General features: G+C 38.0%; 1 protein-coding gene across 1 annotated transcript; it reads right to left on the minus strand.

The window, feature by feature from the left end:
• Positions 1 to 712: 712 nt before the first annotated feature.
• On the minus strand, positions 713 to 1,802 carry LOC149172907 (chaperone protein dnaJ 11, chloroplastic-like). The gene has a single exon (XM_089427817.1). The coding sequence runs from the start codon at positions 1,481 to 1,483 to the stop codon at positions 962 to 964; it is 522 nt and encodes a 173-aa protein (XP_089283943.1). The 5' UTR covers positions 1,484 to 1,802; the 3' UTR covers positions 713 to 961.
• Between the last annotated feature and the right edge of the window lie 15,689 nt (positions 1,803 to 17,491).

The following is a 17,491-nucleotide window of genomic DNA, read 5'->3' on the forward strand; positions in this document are numbered from 1 at the left end:
TAAGATCCTAATATGCAACACCACCATCATTTGCATATTGACAAAACATGGCCATCTAAAATACTTTGCTGATAGTTTTTAGGGGGGTGAACTTTCACTCATGTCAAATGCTTTTGGGTTTTGAGTTAGTTATATGTTTTCTCACCTCACATCATAAGAAGACAATCGAATAGATAGCCAATGAAAAGTAGTTTTCAATCATAATCCACTTATGGTAGTGGATGAATTCATATTTCAACAAATAAGATTAACAACAAAGTCATTTTTAGCCATAAACAATAGATAATTACAATTTAGCAAATTACCTAACTTACCAATTAATGAAACCTTAATTGACCAAATTGTAAACCTTAACAGTAACTCAAATTCAATACTTTTATCTGAATTTAATTATATTTAAACTAAATAACAAAAAATAACTACTATATAACACACTCATTACTCATTATTATTCGGTATTATAAGTAAACACAAAATTAAAAAAATTAGAATATATATCTCAGATATCAAAATTGGGAATTACTCGCCTTTTGAGTGTGCAGTTGAAATGTATTGCGAAAAAATATTCCCCTATTCTTTCCACTAAAAGTTACACTCGAAGAACCACAAGAAGAATGAAAGTTCGATCTCATGCGATGACGAGGCCAGCGCAATACCAATATTGTAGCGGTAAATATTATATAGATTGGAATAAGATTCATGGGTTTAAATGGACCATATTTAAGAGTGGAATGAATGTGATGTTATTATCAGAATGGTGAGAAGTTCCATCAAGTTTAGATTTTTTGGAGCATAATTCTCAACTTTTTGTAAGAAATTTAAATCTATAATGTAGTAAAAACTAAATCCCATACAAACTTATTAATCTAAATAAACTTTATATAATACACCAATTAATCTCAATAAACTATACATAATACACTTATAAATATAGTGTAACCTGACCTAATATCGTGACACATCACCAACATTGATCAGTTTCCCAATTCCGCCCCATGCGACCAGACCAATCTCTATAACCTCCGGTCGTTTTTCTCCACGTCTTCCCAGCGCAGCCCCGCAGTTGCCCCGCAAGCTGGCGCTCATAATGCACGCGGTCATGTGGATCCGACAAAGTCACATACGCACTGTGTATCCGTATAAACATCTGGGTGTTTCGGTCTTTTTCCCCAGTAGAGGTGGCAAGGTCAGGATGAAATTCCCCAGCCAGCTTTCTGTAAGCCCTCTTGATATCCTTGGCCGTGGCGCCCCGGCTTATTCCCAGCACTTCATACAAACTCTGCCCTTCCATGTGACCGGGCTCCGAAATCGCCTCTGCGCCTGCAGAAACCTGCGTTGCTCTTATGTTGAAACACCGCCGAAATCTAACATTTCTGGGCCTGGGAATCGATCTTTCAGGCGGTCTCTGGAAGCCCATATGATCATAGTTGGGCGATTCTTTAGATGAGAAAACATTAGACGAAAATACAAGAGAAAAAACCATTACTGACACATAAATTTCTAGTGATAAATTACAAATCACTTCCAAAGACTACGGCAAAAAACTGTGGATGGACGATTGCACATAAAAGCTCTCACTGAACAGATCAGATTTCCAGATGAAAAGAGTGATAAAAGAATTAAGAGAGCTTCCAATGAGGGGTGAATTTTGATCTTATAGCCAAACTAGCAAACCCAGAAAGATGCCGAGAAAAGAGGGGGAGTTGCAGAATATTTTAATGTGCACCATGGATTAGGCTTCGATGGCACTGATGTTGAAAGTGGAAGAGGTTGCCACGCATAGAACTGAATTATTGAGGATGAATTTAATGTTAATCGTCCGCAAACGGCGGGATGGGAATGGGAATGGTGCGGCAGAGACGTGGGAGAGGAGGAAAGCAATGTGGGTTTCTTTGTAATGGCCATGTTTTACAGGTTGAGAATTTAATTTTATGATGTATGGTGATTATGTCATGCCATAAGTTGAGATTCTAATGTTGTATTTTGCACGACCAATATTCATGTTATAAATTGACCATCTAATTTTATATCTTATAGACATATCGCATGATGATTCTGGAAAGATCTTCGTTCCAATAAATCCATCGTCTTGTCATAAGTTGAAATCCAATCTTATAGTTTCTAGAAAGATGCATATGCTTTGCAAGGTTGATGACATTGATGTTCAAAGTAGATAAGATTGTTATCTGTGAGATTGAATTATTAAAGGTGGGGTTGGATTCACTAGATCTTTAATTTGACATATGATATACTGATGTTGATATAAACTATGTATAAGATTGTTAGGTATCCAAATGAAGGATGGGAAGTCAAGTTAAGTTGATTTACTAATAAAGTTTTTTGTTTGTTTGTTTTTTTAATAATAGATATATTTTATATTTAAAAAGGTATTAAATTAATTTTACTAGGTTTTTAATATAAAATATGAGTTTATTGGAATGGTTACAAAGTGTTAGTTATGTATTTGTTGACTGTGATGGAATTTTGTCAAGTAAGGGGTTTCTTCGATGTGAAGTTTTAGTTAGATCTCACCCTATTTAGAGTAGGAGCCTTATCTGGAGTATCAGACCAGCTGCCATATATTCTTACAAATTTTCTTGGGTTTTAGTTGTCAGCAAGAGGGAGAAGCATATATGTGCCTTTGAAAAAAGCAAGTGAGTGTGCATGGTGAATGTTTGGTTGCAGGTGTACCAAGGTTCTCCTACTGAGAGAGGAAAAAAAAGTGAGCCTCTAAGAGAGAGGTAATAGTACCACTATAATAGAGACACACACAAACATGAAAGACTCGTCTAACATCAAGCGGAATAGTCCACATAGATGTGACAGTTGTTATAACCATTACAACACATTCTCAATGTGATAAGCACTAAAATAACCGAAATAGTTCAACTACTTTAGTACAGGTGTAAGGAAACATGAATCATAAACATTTATAGAACAATCTTATAAATATTCACAATCCATATATGAAAACTTGCTGGCCATTAGGCTTCAAATATTAAGTAAAAGTCCCAAGATGCATGTATACAACAAACATCACTTGTTCCAATAGTGGGGTGTTGGGGCCACTACCTACTCCCCAAAAGTACTAACTCTGTCTTTCTATCCCTCTGTACTAACTGTGTTTTGACCTCTATGCATGACTCTAATTCGACTTCTTTTTTGCACAACAGTTCACACTCATTTATGGGCAATCAAAGTAATTCGACTAATATCGCCTCAAACCATAATACGTTGAATGCAGAAGCTCATTTGATCAAATTGAATCATCCATCCTCTGCGCAAACTCGGTCCATATATGAGGATAATAATAGTTGTGTTATATTAAATGATAGTCATTTAACCTCAACGCATCACATCGACTTGAAAAAGATTCTGCTCGACACTCCCCTCATATCATCCACCCTACACACTGGCACGCAAAAAGATTCGCCAACCATCATTCAAACATTGAATACATTATCCCAACCGCATAACCCTAATTCTAAAGGCATTAATCTAATATCTTCCCTTGTTACGTTGTCTCCAAATACCCTTGAAACACTCCCTCCCGTGAATGGCTTGAAGACTTCACTCTTCAATCAAACCATATACCCCCTTCGTACTCATACATCCTCTTTGAATGTTGATTGTGCTTGCTCCCCTAAAGTTAAACGTGCTTCAACTTATTCATCTAATAGAATTATTAATTTATCTGATCTCAATTTAAATGAATCAATTATTAATCTTTTAAATAAAGGGTTAAATTTCTCCATGACACCTAAGAAAATTCCCATAGAAGATATTCTTTGTTACATTGAATATGGCATAAAAGACATACCTGATAATACCAAAGAGCAGATTAGACAAGACTGCTCTATCATTCGTCGAAAATCCAAACCCCCTAGAAGCAACATTACAAAAGATGAATACTTTGCTCTAAAATCATTAAATTCTAACCCTAACATTATAATATTAAAAGCAAACAAAGGAGGAGCCACAGTCATAATGAATAGACAAGACTACAATGGCAAAATGATTGAGCATCTTAACAATAGTGGATGCTACATAAAGTTAGATAAAAATCCTTTAAAAAACATTACAAAAGAAGTTTCCAACTTAATCAAAGCATCCAACATTCAAGATAATAAGAACCTCATTGAAAGTTGTCCTTATACCCCTAGAATCTATGGTGCTCCTAACATACATAAAGGTGGGATTCCCATTAGACACATTGTAAATACTATTGGAGGTCCTACGTATCATCTCGCCCAATACCTTGCCAAGAAGATGAAACCCTTAGTTGGAAACATTGAATCATTTGTCAAAGATTCCACCCACTTAATGGATGTGAAACTTTAGAAACTTTCAAGAAACGTCTAAATAATCTTTCCCCATCAATAAAATTTACCATGGAAATAGAATTTAATGATAACCTTTTGTTCCTTGACATCCTCATCACTCGAAATTCCGATGGTTCTATATCTCACCAAGTCTACCAAAAAAAGTCCCACACAAAACGATATCTCCATGCCACATCTCCAACCAAAAATTAGGCATTTAAAGCACCTTGCAACAAGATCTGTTTGAATCTCTGATAAAGATCACTTAGATAAAGAAAAATCCCATCTAATAAACGTGTTTTTAAAAAATGGATACAAAAAACACCAAGTCATCAAAGCACTGAATAAGGCGAACAAAGAAACTCATCTTACAAATAAAACCAAAAATTTGGACAACTTCATCAACAAAGTTAACCTTCCTTATATTCAGGACACCACAAACAAAATCTCCCATATCCTAAGAAAACATAAAATCAGGACCACCTTCAAGCCCATGAACACCATCTGCAGTTGCCTCAATTCTGCTAAAGACCTTATTGACCCTAAATGCTGAAAAGGAGTTTAATTGATTCCTTGTTCTTGTGGAATTCCATATGTTGGGGAGACTGGCCAATCCACCAACACTCACATCCTTGAACATTCCGCTAACATAAAACATAATCGATCAAAAAACTCTGCACTAGCTGAGCATTCTAATAATACAAAGCATCATATATGCATTGAGAAAATCCACATTCGCACTAAAGTTGATCACTATTTTCACAACAAATTTAGAGAAGCCATTGAAATCAATAAGCATCCTAAAAAACATCAATAGAGATGAAGGATGGATCATAAGCAAAAAATGGATCACCACATTAAAATCCAATTCTAGATATTTTGAAACCCCTTAAATCGTATTTCATTCATTTTTAACTCACCCACTTGTTTATTTTTGAATAGTATTCCTTACTTTATTTAACCCTAATCCCTCATTTAAATATACTATAAAATATTATTAATTTTAATATATTAAAATACATTAATTATTCTTGAATATCAAAATACATTAATTAATTGATAAAATACTATATTATTAATCATATAATATAAACATATACATTTATGAATCTTTACAAAACATTTTATTTATTTATTTAATTTAATTTATTTTTAATAATTACATAATACATTCTAAATAACTTCATTGTCAGCCATTTTCTCAAAATACCCTAATACAATTTCCCTATTAAATACCAAGGTAGATCAATTTTCCACACACTTTTATCTTGATGATGAACCTTAGTTGCAGGTTTGAAACATCGATTTTCAAAACAATATGAATGGGATGGATCCGAGAAATCTATTACAACAAGCTAACAATCCCAGAAATCTAAAATTTGAAGGTAAGAGATTACTCATAATTCTTTAGCATTTTATTTTGATGCTTGAAAAGCATTAAGCAAAGTGTTCTAATATCACCATACTTTTGTTGACTTAAAAGGTTAAGGTTGGTAATGTGACAATTATTTTGAAAATTAAATTGAATGTGAGTATAAGATGGACAATCTAAGATAACGTGTTTTCTACCTTCAACCCTCTTAGAGTCGCAAATGTGACAAACTATTTTATCCCATGCTTTGTTGGGAATTGACCAACCCAATTTCACTATAAAACCCATGAGAGCTTGTTCTTATTTTAGCAATATTCATAAATATCATATCATACTATATAACCATAACATTATGATAAATTATTACTCATGTTCATTATGAGTCAATATCATGATAACTTACCACAAATTATATTACAATCCAAAAGTTATGAAAAAATGCAATATCTATAAATTACTAATTTAAATTTTAGGGTAATATTTATCTCAATGGTATATCATCAATTATGTCAAATGAAAATAATTTTTTCTACCTGTATTTCTTTAAATCCAATGATTAAAGTGACATATTTCCACCCACTATTAAAGTATGATATCAACTTATATCTCAATTGGCATATTGACTACAATTTCAAATGTATTAATGACATATACTTTGACCTTTATGTCAACTAATATTATTTAAGTCAAAATGTAGGTTGTAAATTGGGTTGAAATGTTTATGGATGAGAAATAAAATGAAATTGAGCTAAACTTTCAAGCTGGTACACACAAAATACTATCTGAAAATAACGTCAAAATGTTGGGCTCATGTTGTAGGGCCATTTCCTCTTAACATAGTAGTGATGGCTTTCCATGGAGCCCTATAATTATTTAAAATTCAAATATAGGTGAAAACAATAAAATTGTAGTTGAATAATAAATCATGGAATAACATAATCGATGGCAACGAATACCCATTTTAAAATTAAACATAATTGCACACAACATGCATATTATATATGTTTCAATAACATACAATATAATTTAATGTAGAGATACGGCACTTATATTTTAACCAAGAATGGATCAAGACATTGACGACTTATGAGTAATTTTCTAACCCAACCATAGGAGTCCAGTGTAGATGCTATCCCTAAGCTAAGATATGAAGCCATTAAGGAAAAGGAATCTAGCTACAAGCTTGCAATTCACTCAACCCAACCTAATTTACCTCATAGGTTAGTGAATATGTTCACTATAGAGCACTTTAGGCACTTCATCCAACCATCAAACAACCATAAGACACTCTTGCATTTCCCTAAAAAACACAAGGGAAGGTATTTCCCTTCTCTTCTCAAACAAGCTTAAGGAATTCTTTCTCTCCAATGATATTTAGTGTAGGTAGAAAGTGTCCAATTTACATAATGATCTCTAGGAATAACTTGAGAGAATATATCTTAGGCTCTCAATTAATGAATGAGTAGCATAAGAAAATCAATGAAGGCTTCCTAACTTTCCCAACCTCTATGCTCATCTACAATATACTTTTCTATCATCCAATGTTTACAACTCCCTTTTCACAATGTTCAATTTTCGTCAACTTCAGATTTGGATCATAAGTAACAATGAAGTGTGTAGCATTAGAATGGTGAGAGTGAGGAATGAGTGGATTAGATTTCCCATTTGATAGGAGAATGAAGGATCATACACATTTTCCCAAACTAATTGTACTTTTCCTATCCTTCCATAACTATGTGAGGTAGACTTCCTTACCAACCTCCACATGCATTTATGATTGGCTTTCTAAGTCAATGGTGGTGGATGGGTTCATATAAAGCATGCAATGGAAAAGTGATGATATCTTAGTCTAACACCTTGTAATAGAGTATTAATTCCCATAGACCCCTTTTCCTCTTCCCCTCTTGTGTAAACATAACCCCTCCCATGCTCTCCACTATGATGTTGGACCATTAGATATTATATCCTAGTAAGAATTACAAAATATTCCCTTTTTAAGGGGACAATAGTGCTTGTCACTAAGATCAAATGACATTCACCAATAGTTTTTAAATGCCACATGTCCATCACCAATGACTTTCCCATCTAATAGGAGAATGGAGGATCACAAGATTTTTCCCAAAATAATTGTAATTTTCCCATCCTTCCATAATTACCTAAGGTAGACTTGCTCCACAACCTCCACATGCATTTATGATTGGATTTTTAAATCATCAATGGCAAATGGGTTCATTTAAGGCATGTAATGGAAAAGAGTTGCGATATTAGTCTAACACCTTGTAATAGACAATTAGTTTCCCATAAACCCATTTTTCTCTTCCACTCTTGTGTAAACACAACCACTCGCATGCTCTCCACTACAGTCTTGGGCCATGCTCTTTCATTTTTTCGATTTCCTTAATTGCAGCATAGTTTACTATTTTTGGTAGTTTTTTTGGGTCCCGAACTTCTGGAGCCGTTTTGAGGCCCTAAACAACGCTTTTAGGGAAAACAGAGAGATTAAAAAGGTTACAAACTAGTTTGTCAATTTGTATTCGGCCTCCTCTTCAAGATCTTCAAAATGAAGTATTATGATAGCCAAACATAGATCATATGCCAAATTTACGACCCCGAGAAGTTGATGTACCAATTTACCTAAACAAGGCCCACAGTTTTGGCTCTTCATCTCCTAGGGTTATGTTTTTGGATGTTTAGGGTTTTCCATTGAGCCTCATTGTAACACAGCTCAGAGGCATGTAACCACCACATCTCTTCTCAGAGATAAGCTACCATCACCCGAGCTATCTTATTTCCATTTTGTTTGTAAGCATAGTTCATTATTTTTCTATTAATGAAATGAAGTGTTTCTCTGCTGCATCTCTATATTTATGATTATATATGTAAGTTGTTGTGTTCCTGTTTAAGTTCGAATCACTTTCCAAGCACAAAAATTCAAGGTGCCCTCCAATACATACTCTAGCCTCAATTCGTTGAAGGACATTTTCCCTGCACTGAAGAGAATCTACACCAAAAACTCTGCAAATCGAAATTTCTCTGAGAGAATATTTGGAACAAGGTTTTTATGTAGTCTTCTGAGGCTTTGATACCATGTAGAAATTGTGAGAAATTTGCTATTGCTAATGAAATAAAATTGAAATTAAGAGACAACAATTTCCTCTACTATTTTGCAGAAAGGAAAACACACGATAGAAACACATGCAATAACATGCAACCATCAAAACACAAGGAACATAATGATTTTATAGGGGAACCCAACTGGGAAAAACCCCTTCGTTTCTTTGAATTAATTCAGATGAGAAAGAGAAACAATTACAATGTCTTGCTTCAACTCTGAAGCACACCCTGCATTGTAAAACTATTCTCCTACTTCCTGACCTACTCTAGCCAAAATTTATCGAATTCAAGCCTAAACCAACCTCTTATTTCCTTGTGCAATCTTGGAGGAAGTAATCTCCTAAAAAGTAGGGAAATTTCTTATTTACTTGTGCAAATCCAAGGGTAATTGATCACCTTCTTAGTACAAAATCATTTTACACTCAACAATATATAATTATAAATACAAATGTGCCTTTTCCATCTAGTCGACTAGGAAATTCGAATTCCATGCATGAATGGGTGTATTTTTAGTTGATTGACTAGTTAACTGAGAGATCGGTGAGTGAACAATAGTCACAACTACTCAACTGACCTTCAACTAACTCAACTAATGACTAGAGCTCAGTTAACTAAGTTTGACTAACAATAACTCAACTAGATTACTAAGTCTTAGCAACCAACTCACGCACAACTCTACTTCTAGCCTATAAGCTTGAATTTACTGACTTAACTAGTAGACAAGGTCGTGTCACTCTAGCTAACTGCAATCCAAGTCATCATGCTGACGTGGAAAATCGAATTTTCTCCATTTCACTAAGGCGCTAGTCAAATGAAGCCTTTTCTTACTACAATTTTAACAATATGGTCTTTATTTCATCATCTATGAATGACCTTCTTACTACTTTTGGTCAACAATAAATAGCAAGAGAAAGTTTAGAAAGTACCATGCCACAAAACCCAGAAGTTTCAAAGTGGTTTTCTTAGGGTTTGGTTTTTATCCTACTTGCAACTATTGCTTGGTTGACTTCCATTGGCTTCATTTTAAATTTATTAAGAAAATGCACATCAAAAGTTATCTTATTAATCTCAGTTATAACAAGTGGTTGAGGTACAAGTTGTTCAAATCACTGCCTCACTTAATTTTTATACATTTGTTTGCATCAAACTAAAGTTATTGGCATTGTCCAAATCATCCACTATTTTATTTCATATTTCTCATATATGGTATTCGTGGTGGACAAGTCCATCTAGATAATGATCTAGGTCTCACTTAATTTTGTTACATTTGTTTGCATCAAATTAAAGTTATTAACATTGTCAAGAGCATCCACACTATTTTATTTCTATTGCTCAGATATGGAATTTGTGATGGACAAGTCCATCTAGATAATGATCTAGGTCTCATTTAATTTTGTTACATTTACTTGCAACAAACTAAAGTTATTAGCATTGTCTAAAGCATCCACACTATTTTATTTATTATTGCTCGGATATGGAATTCGTGATGGACAAGCTCATCTAGATAATGATCTAGGTTTCTTTTATTTTCTTAGATGTAGATAGACTATCATACTTACACATCATATAATGTCATGTACCATAACATATTGATAACCAACTTTAAAGACATGCATATTTTACAATGGCGTTTGAGTAGAGGTTTCTTCATATACCTCACTTGGCCTTGAAATTTCATTATTGACTTACTATGTCTTTCATTGGCGACACAAAACAATTAGTATACTTAAATAATTTTACAAGTTATAATATAAAATTGCACTCACAACTAATTTCACACTAATTTCACTCTAACCTCGAAATGAAGCCTTTTAAGTGAACTTGAAGAAAATGCTCGTTGAAAAGTTCCCACTATGAATGCAACCACTATACGAAGTTTAGGCATCATGTCGTTAAAGGGCCATTTAAATCTATAACTTTATGAGTTAGAAATAATTGTATGTGGTCAAAGACATGTTCAACTGTGTAACCCATAGAAATTAATTAGAGGGTCAAGTTGGCAACTTGATTGAGGACATTCCATAGGGCTTCGAAACTAAATTTTGTAACCATAAAATATGTGTGAGGAATGCAACAAATCAAATTCTTTTGACTATGGAGAAGAAGCATTTAAGGAATTAAGGATATGATTTTGGGAATTTAAAGGCAGTGGTTTGAAGTTGATTTTTGCAAGGTTTTTGATCCAGATTTAAACAGGAACGCAACAAATTACAGAGATAACCATAAACATAGAGATGCAACAAAAATAATACTTCATTTAATTAATGTAAAATACTGAAATATGCTTACAAACAACAATGGAAATAAACCAGCTAGGGCGATGGTAGCTTATCTCTGAGAAGAGATGTAGCGGCTTCATGCCTCCGAACTGTGTTACAATGAGGCTCGAAGGCCTATTTATTTTTGAGAAACAATGGAAAACCCTAAACATCCAAAAACCTAACTCTAGAAGATGAAATGCCAAACTGTGGGCCCCGTTTGGGTAAATTGGTACATCAACTTCCTGGGGTCGTAACCTGGGCATACGATCTCCGTTTGACATGCACAATATTTCGTTATAAAGATCTATTCGAGAACTACAAATTTGGGAAGAGCAATGTTGGCCCATGGACCCATGTTGCTCCTAGTTTTCCCAAAAAACCATCGTTTAGGGCCTCAAAACGACTTTGAAAGTTCAGGACCCAAAAAACTGTTAAAAATAGTAAATTGTGCTACAATTAAGGAAACTGAAAAGCTGAAAGAAACAATGGTGGGGGTCCAAGTGGACTTGGCAGGTGGCCACCAATATCCACTTGGATCATTCCTCCCCCCTCAGGAAGAAATGCTCCCCATTGCATTGAGTTCCTCCATAAGATGAGGAAACTTCTGCTGAACTTGGTCCCTAGTGAGCCACTTGCCTTGGTGAAGGAGTTGGCCTACTTTGACAACTTGATACAATTGGATATGTTGCTGGCGAGTGTGCTTGATCTGTGTGTCCATGATCCGATCAGTTGCAGCTTGTTCCATGCAATCTGGATTTAACTCTGTGGGTGTGAGTTGTTCTGCAATGTCAGATGTGTCTACTAATGGTGGAAAGTATGGCCGAAGGTGGTCAACATTGAACACTGGGTGCAGGCCAAGGAATGGGGGAATTCTGAGCTCAAATGCATTGTCTCCCACAGCCTTGGTAATGGTGTAAGGACCATATCAGAGTGGTCTGAGTTTCCGATAGGCTCCGGTAAGGCGTTCCTTTTGCAAATGCAACCAAATTTTGTCGCCCACCTGAAACTTGTGTGGCACCCAATGTTGATCATGTCGCTGCTTGTACTTGGAATTTGATTTCTCCATAATGTCATGGACCTGCTGGAAAATATGTTGGATGTGCTCAATGAAGTTGTTTGCCTTATCTATTTCGGATTGGACATGAGCCGAATCTGCGTGAGTAACTGCAAATGGCATGGCCACATCAATGGGACATAGTGGCTGGAATCCCAAGCCCACCTAAAAAGGGTTGTGGCCAGTCAAGCTGTGGAGAGCCCAGTTGTAGCTGTGCTGAACATAGGGGAGGCTCTCGTCCCATGTGCGTGGATGCTTTGAGTTGTACATGTGCAGAATGTGTACGATCATCCTGTTGACAACCTTTGTCTGGCCATCAGTTTGAGGATGGAAGGCTATGGACTTAGTGAGTTTGGTGTCGAGCATCGACCAAAGACTGGACCAAAATGTACTGAGGAACCTGCTGTCTCGATCTGAGATGATAGACTGTGGGATCCCAAAGTGTACCCACACTAGTTCAAAGAAGAGTTTAGCAGTGGCTTATGCTGTGATATTCTTCTTGCAGGCAGCGATAATGGCCATCTTCGAGAACCTGTCGACGACCACAAAAGCACAGTCATTTCCATGCTTAGTGGAAGGAAGGCCTGACATGTAATCCATGAAGATGGATTCCCAAGGTCGACTAGGGGTAGGTAGTGGGGTATAGAGGCCTTGCTTCTTGATGGTCGATTTGGCAATGGCGCAGGCAGTGCATGATCTAATGTACTTCTCGACATCCAGTCGAAGATTCGGTCAATGGAAATACTTCTGCAGTACTGCCACCGTTTTCTCGACCCAGAAATGTCCAGCAGCCCGACTGTAGTGTGCTTCCGAAATCATCTTGGTATGCTCGCTTGAAGGAACACAAAGGTGACCCAGGTGGCGTAACAGGGCATCCTAGAGGTGAAAACCTGGGACATGCTGACCCTCCAAGAGTGTCTGGTATGTGTGGCCGAATTCTGGGTCGCATTTGTAGAGAAGTGGCCAATCAGAAGTCTCATGCCCACAAGAGTTGAGCATAGTGGTTAACGCCATGATCGGTGGTCGACTGAGGCAATCTGCAACATTATTGGTTCTACCCTTCTTATACTTGATATTTAAATGGAGTTGTTGTAGGTATGTCGACCACTTCTGATGGTGATCAATCTGCAATTTCCCTTGGGTCTGTATGAACCACAGTGGTCGGTGGTTTGTGTGGATGACTTTTTCCTTCCCCAAAAAGTAATGCTTCCGTTGTCGGCAGGCCTGCATAATGGAATACATCTCTTTGTCATAAGTGGGATACTTCCAAACTATGTTTGAAAGTGTCTCACTGTGATATGCCATTGGATGCCCATGTTGAGTAAGGACTGCCCCAATAGCATAATTAGAGGCATCTGTCTCGACCTCAAATGGTTGTTGCAAGTCTGGTAATGCGAGCACTGGTGCTGTGCAGAGGCAATCTTTCAACTCTGTGAATGCCTTCTGTTGAGATGCAGACCAAAAGAATTTTTCTTTTGCTCTTCCCTTGGTGACTTGACTCAAGGGCCAAGTGATATGAGAAAATCCCAACATGAACCTGCGGTAGAAGTTGGCAAGACCTAGAAAGCTGCAGAGCTCTGTCAGAGTGGTTGGAGCTGGCCAATCTCAAATGACTTGGATCTTGGATGGATCCACATGCACACCCTGTTCATCAATAATGTATCCCAGATACTAAACCTGGGTCATTCCAAAAGTGCATTTCTCCAAATTGACACATAACTTGTGTTGCCACAGTGTTTGGAGAACCTGTCGGATGTGGTGGAGGCACTCTTCCCAACTCTGGCTGAAGATCAGGATGTCATCCAAGTATACCACTACAAATGAGTTGGTGAATGGCCACAAGATGTCATCCATTAGCCTCATGAAGGTTGCAGGAGCATTCGTCAATCCGAAAGGCATAACCAACCATTCGAAAAGGCCCTCCTTGGCTTTGAAGGCAGTCTTCCACACATCGGAGGATTCGATTGGTACCTGGTGATATCCTAACTTCAAATCGATCTTACTGAAATATTTTGCCCCTTTAGTTGGTCCAAGAGGTCATCAATCCGTGGGATTGGGTACCTATTACGAATAGTGATCTTGTTCAGTGCCCAATAGTCAATACAGAGTCTCCAAGTCCCATCCTTCTTCTGTAACAACACGATCGGGCTCCCACAGGGCGATGAACTTGGATAGATGTGACCTTTCTGCAACAACTCCTGAATCTGCCTCTTGATTTCATCATTCTCCAGGATGGAGCGCCGATAGATGGTCCATTGGGTAGCGACGCACCTAGGGTCAGATCGATGGAGTGCTTGACCTGATAGTGCAGAGGAATCCCTGCGGGGGAGGTGAAGATGTCCTCGTACTCCTCCATGACCTTGTGCATTTGTAGTTGTCGTGTGGAGGGGCCCTGTTTGGAGGTCGTGGCCATCGTCTTATTCTTTCCTTGAGGGCGTATTATCAGGAAAACAAATTTCCCGATTTTTGAAATGAGCTTACTGCATTGTTTTGCAGTAATAAAAGAGATTACGGTAGGCGGTGCTACCTATGGTATCCTGTACAACTTATTTCCCAAAGTAACAATAACAGCACTGGGCCTTGATTCATACACAGCATGTCGCTTCCACAAGTATGGTTGTCCTAATAATACATCACAAACTTCAAGGGGAGCAATGTCACTCAATACCTCATCTGTGAAGGGCTTGATGTTGTATGGAAGGTGATACTACTGGCTCATGCGAAGATCCCGTCCTTGGTGAAGCCACCCGATGGTGTACGGTTGTGGATGTGTTGTGGTCGGTAAGCCCAGTTGCTTCACGACCTCTGCCGAAATGAGGTTCTTTTGGCTCCCACTGTCAACAATGAACTGTAGTGGAGAGCCCTTTACCCACATCTGAGAGTGGAAGAGACGCTCCTCCTCTGGATCTTCTGGCTCCTCCTTCTGGATCTTCGTGGTGGCAATAGTGGCGTTGGGCTTCGCATCGATAATATGCTTCCCTTTGTCATTCCCCTTGTCGGGTTCTGACTCAGAGTCGTAACATGCATTTTATTTTGAAACCTTTAGCTCGGCCACCAGTGACTGCTTGGCCCGACACTCACTTGTGTTGTGAGTGGAACTCTTATGGAACTCACACCACTTTCCTGTGTCCTTTTTCAGCTTCACGACGCTATTCTTTGCTTGCTGCTTTAGCGGGTTGTCTTGAGTCGCCCTGCCTTGGCTTTGTCCTTTTTTCTGCGGTTTGGGGGCACCTTTCCCTTGCTCCGGATTCACAGATCCAAAGTCTTGCTTCTTCTGTTTAAACTTTTTCTCGACCTTGATGGCATATCGATATGTCGTGCCGAGCGAGGGGATGTTCAGGAATTCTATTTCTTCCTGGATGTACTTGTGCAGGAAACCGCGGTATTTGAGTACCAAATGCTGCTCCGAATCCTTGATACCCAACTTTGTGCGAAGGGTATGGAAAATATTGGTAAATTCCTACATGTCTTGGTCCCTTCCCTGCCGCAGCGTGGTCCACTTTATGTATTGATCCTCATAGCTTCCAATAGGGTAGTACTTCTCCTTGATGGCATCCCGAAATGAATCGTGGGTGTGACTGAAAATAACGAGCCTGTACTTTCATCCTTCTACTCGCAGTAGGTTTCCCACCAGTCCTTGACGTGGGGGGCTGCTTTGAGAAGAGCAAAAATAATCTTTTCCCGACTGGAAAAATCATGAACAGAAAAATAACACTCTAGCAGATTCAACCATTTATCAACGACATCTGCGTCTTTTTGACCCTCGAATATGGGGATTTCAAAATTAACTTGTACCTTAAACGGTGTGGCATTTCCAGAGTCGCTGTTGGAAGCCGATGCATCGCCCCTGGGTAGCCGCTGAAGGATCTGGGCAAAGTTGTCCATTGTCACGTTCCTTTGTCGCTTGAGGGCTTCTTCGAGCAAGATTTTGATAGGATCTTTTGCGCCCTCATCTTTCTCTTCATCTGCCATGGGAGACTATTGGGATTTGCGAGGCTGGTCTTGCAAAAGTTCGACCAGTTCAATCCCTAACTCCTTATATCCCGACCTCGTTGGGAACATGCTAAGAAAAACAGAGAAAAAGAAGACCGCTCTGATACCACTAATCCATATTTAAACAGGAACACAACAAATTACAGAGATAACCATAAACACAGAGATGTAGTGGAAATAATACTTCATTTCATTAATGTAAAATATTGAAATATGCTTACAAACAACAATGGAAATAAACCAGCTAGGGCGATGGTAGCTTATCTCTGAGAAGAGATGTGGCAGCTCCATGCCTCCGAACTGTGTTACAATGAGGCTCGAAGGCCTATTTATTATTAAGAAACAATGGAAAACCATAAACATCAAAAAACCTAACCCTAGAAGATGAAACGCCAAACTGTGGGCCCCGTTTGGGTAAATTGGTACATCAACTTCCTGGGGTCGTAACTTTGGCATATGATCTCCGTTTGACGCGTACAATATCTCGTTAGAAATATCTATCAGAGAACTACAACTTTGGAAAACGTCGTTTAGGGCCTCAAAACGACTCCGGAAGTTCAGGACCTGAAAAACTGCTAAAAATAGTAAACTGTGCTACAATTAAGGAAACTAAAAAGCTGAAATAAACAATGGTGGGGGTCCAAGTGGACTTGGCAGGTGGCCACCAATATCCACTTGGATTAGTTTTAATGTTTAATGGCATAAAGTATCTATATTATATGATTTTTATAATGTTTATTGATTGGTATGGATAAATATCAGAAAAGGTTGATGGTTAGAAGAGTTCATTTTGAGTGCCCTTGCATGATGGAAAGGTGCACTATGGATATTTTGAGCACTCTTCCATAGACTAGGTACATCATAGACCTTTGATAACTCACATGAGTTTGATGCACCAAGACAAATTTGGATGAGAACTTGGTAAGAAAGGAAAAGTGGGGTTATGGCAAATGAACCCATATGATATGCAAGTATAGTGCGTGATAGACAAGATTGGCATAGAGAACCTCACTAGGTTTTAAAGAATTGGGTTCTTGGGCTACATGTCGACCCAAGGAATTGGGTGGTCCACATGTGGTAGTTACAACATATGGCAGAAGTGCCTTTGGGCACAAGAATCCATGGAGCACAATCATGGGATGGACTCATTGGGCACACATCCACTAGGCCCATATACATAGGATGCACTTATTGGGTGGACGTGGAAACCTTGGGCACACTTATTGGGTGCATGGTACTTTAGGTGTAGCACCTTTGAACATTGGTTGGTTCGTGGACAAGTCATGAAGAGGGTAGAGGCATGATCAAATAGAGACAAACTTGGTGATGTGAGCACTTGGGTCCACTTAGACTTGGAGAGACTTGCAAGTGCAAG

Source organism: Pinus tabuliformis, chromosome 4_2, assembly GCF_031772625.1.
Source record: "Pinus tabuliformis cultivar Carrire ecotype Pingquan chromosome 4_2, CPIR1, whole genome shotgun sequence".
Lineage (NCBI taxonomy): Eukaryota > Viridiplantae > Streptophyta > Pinopsida > Pinales > Pinaceae > Pinus > Pinus tabuliformis.

Coding starts and splice junctions, on each gene's coding strand:
- LOC149172907 (XM_089427817.1), bottom strand. CDS start 1,483: ATGGTTTTTTCTCTTGTATTTTCGTCTAATGTTTTCTCATCTAAAGAA.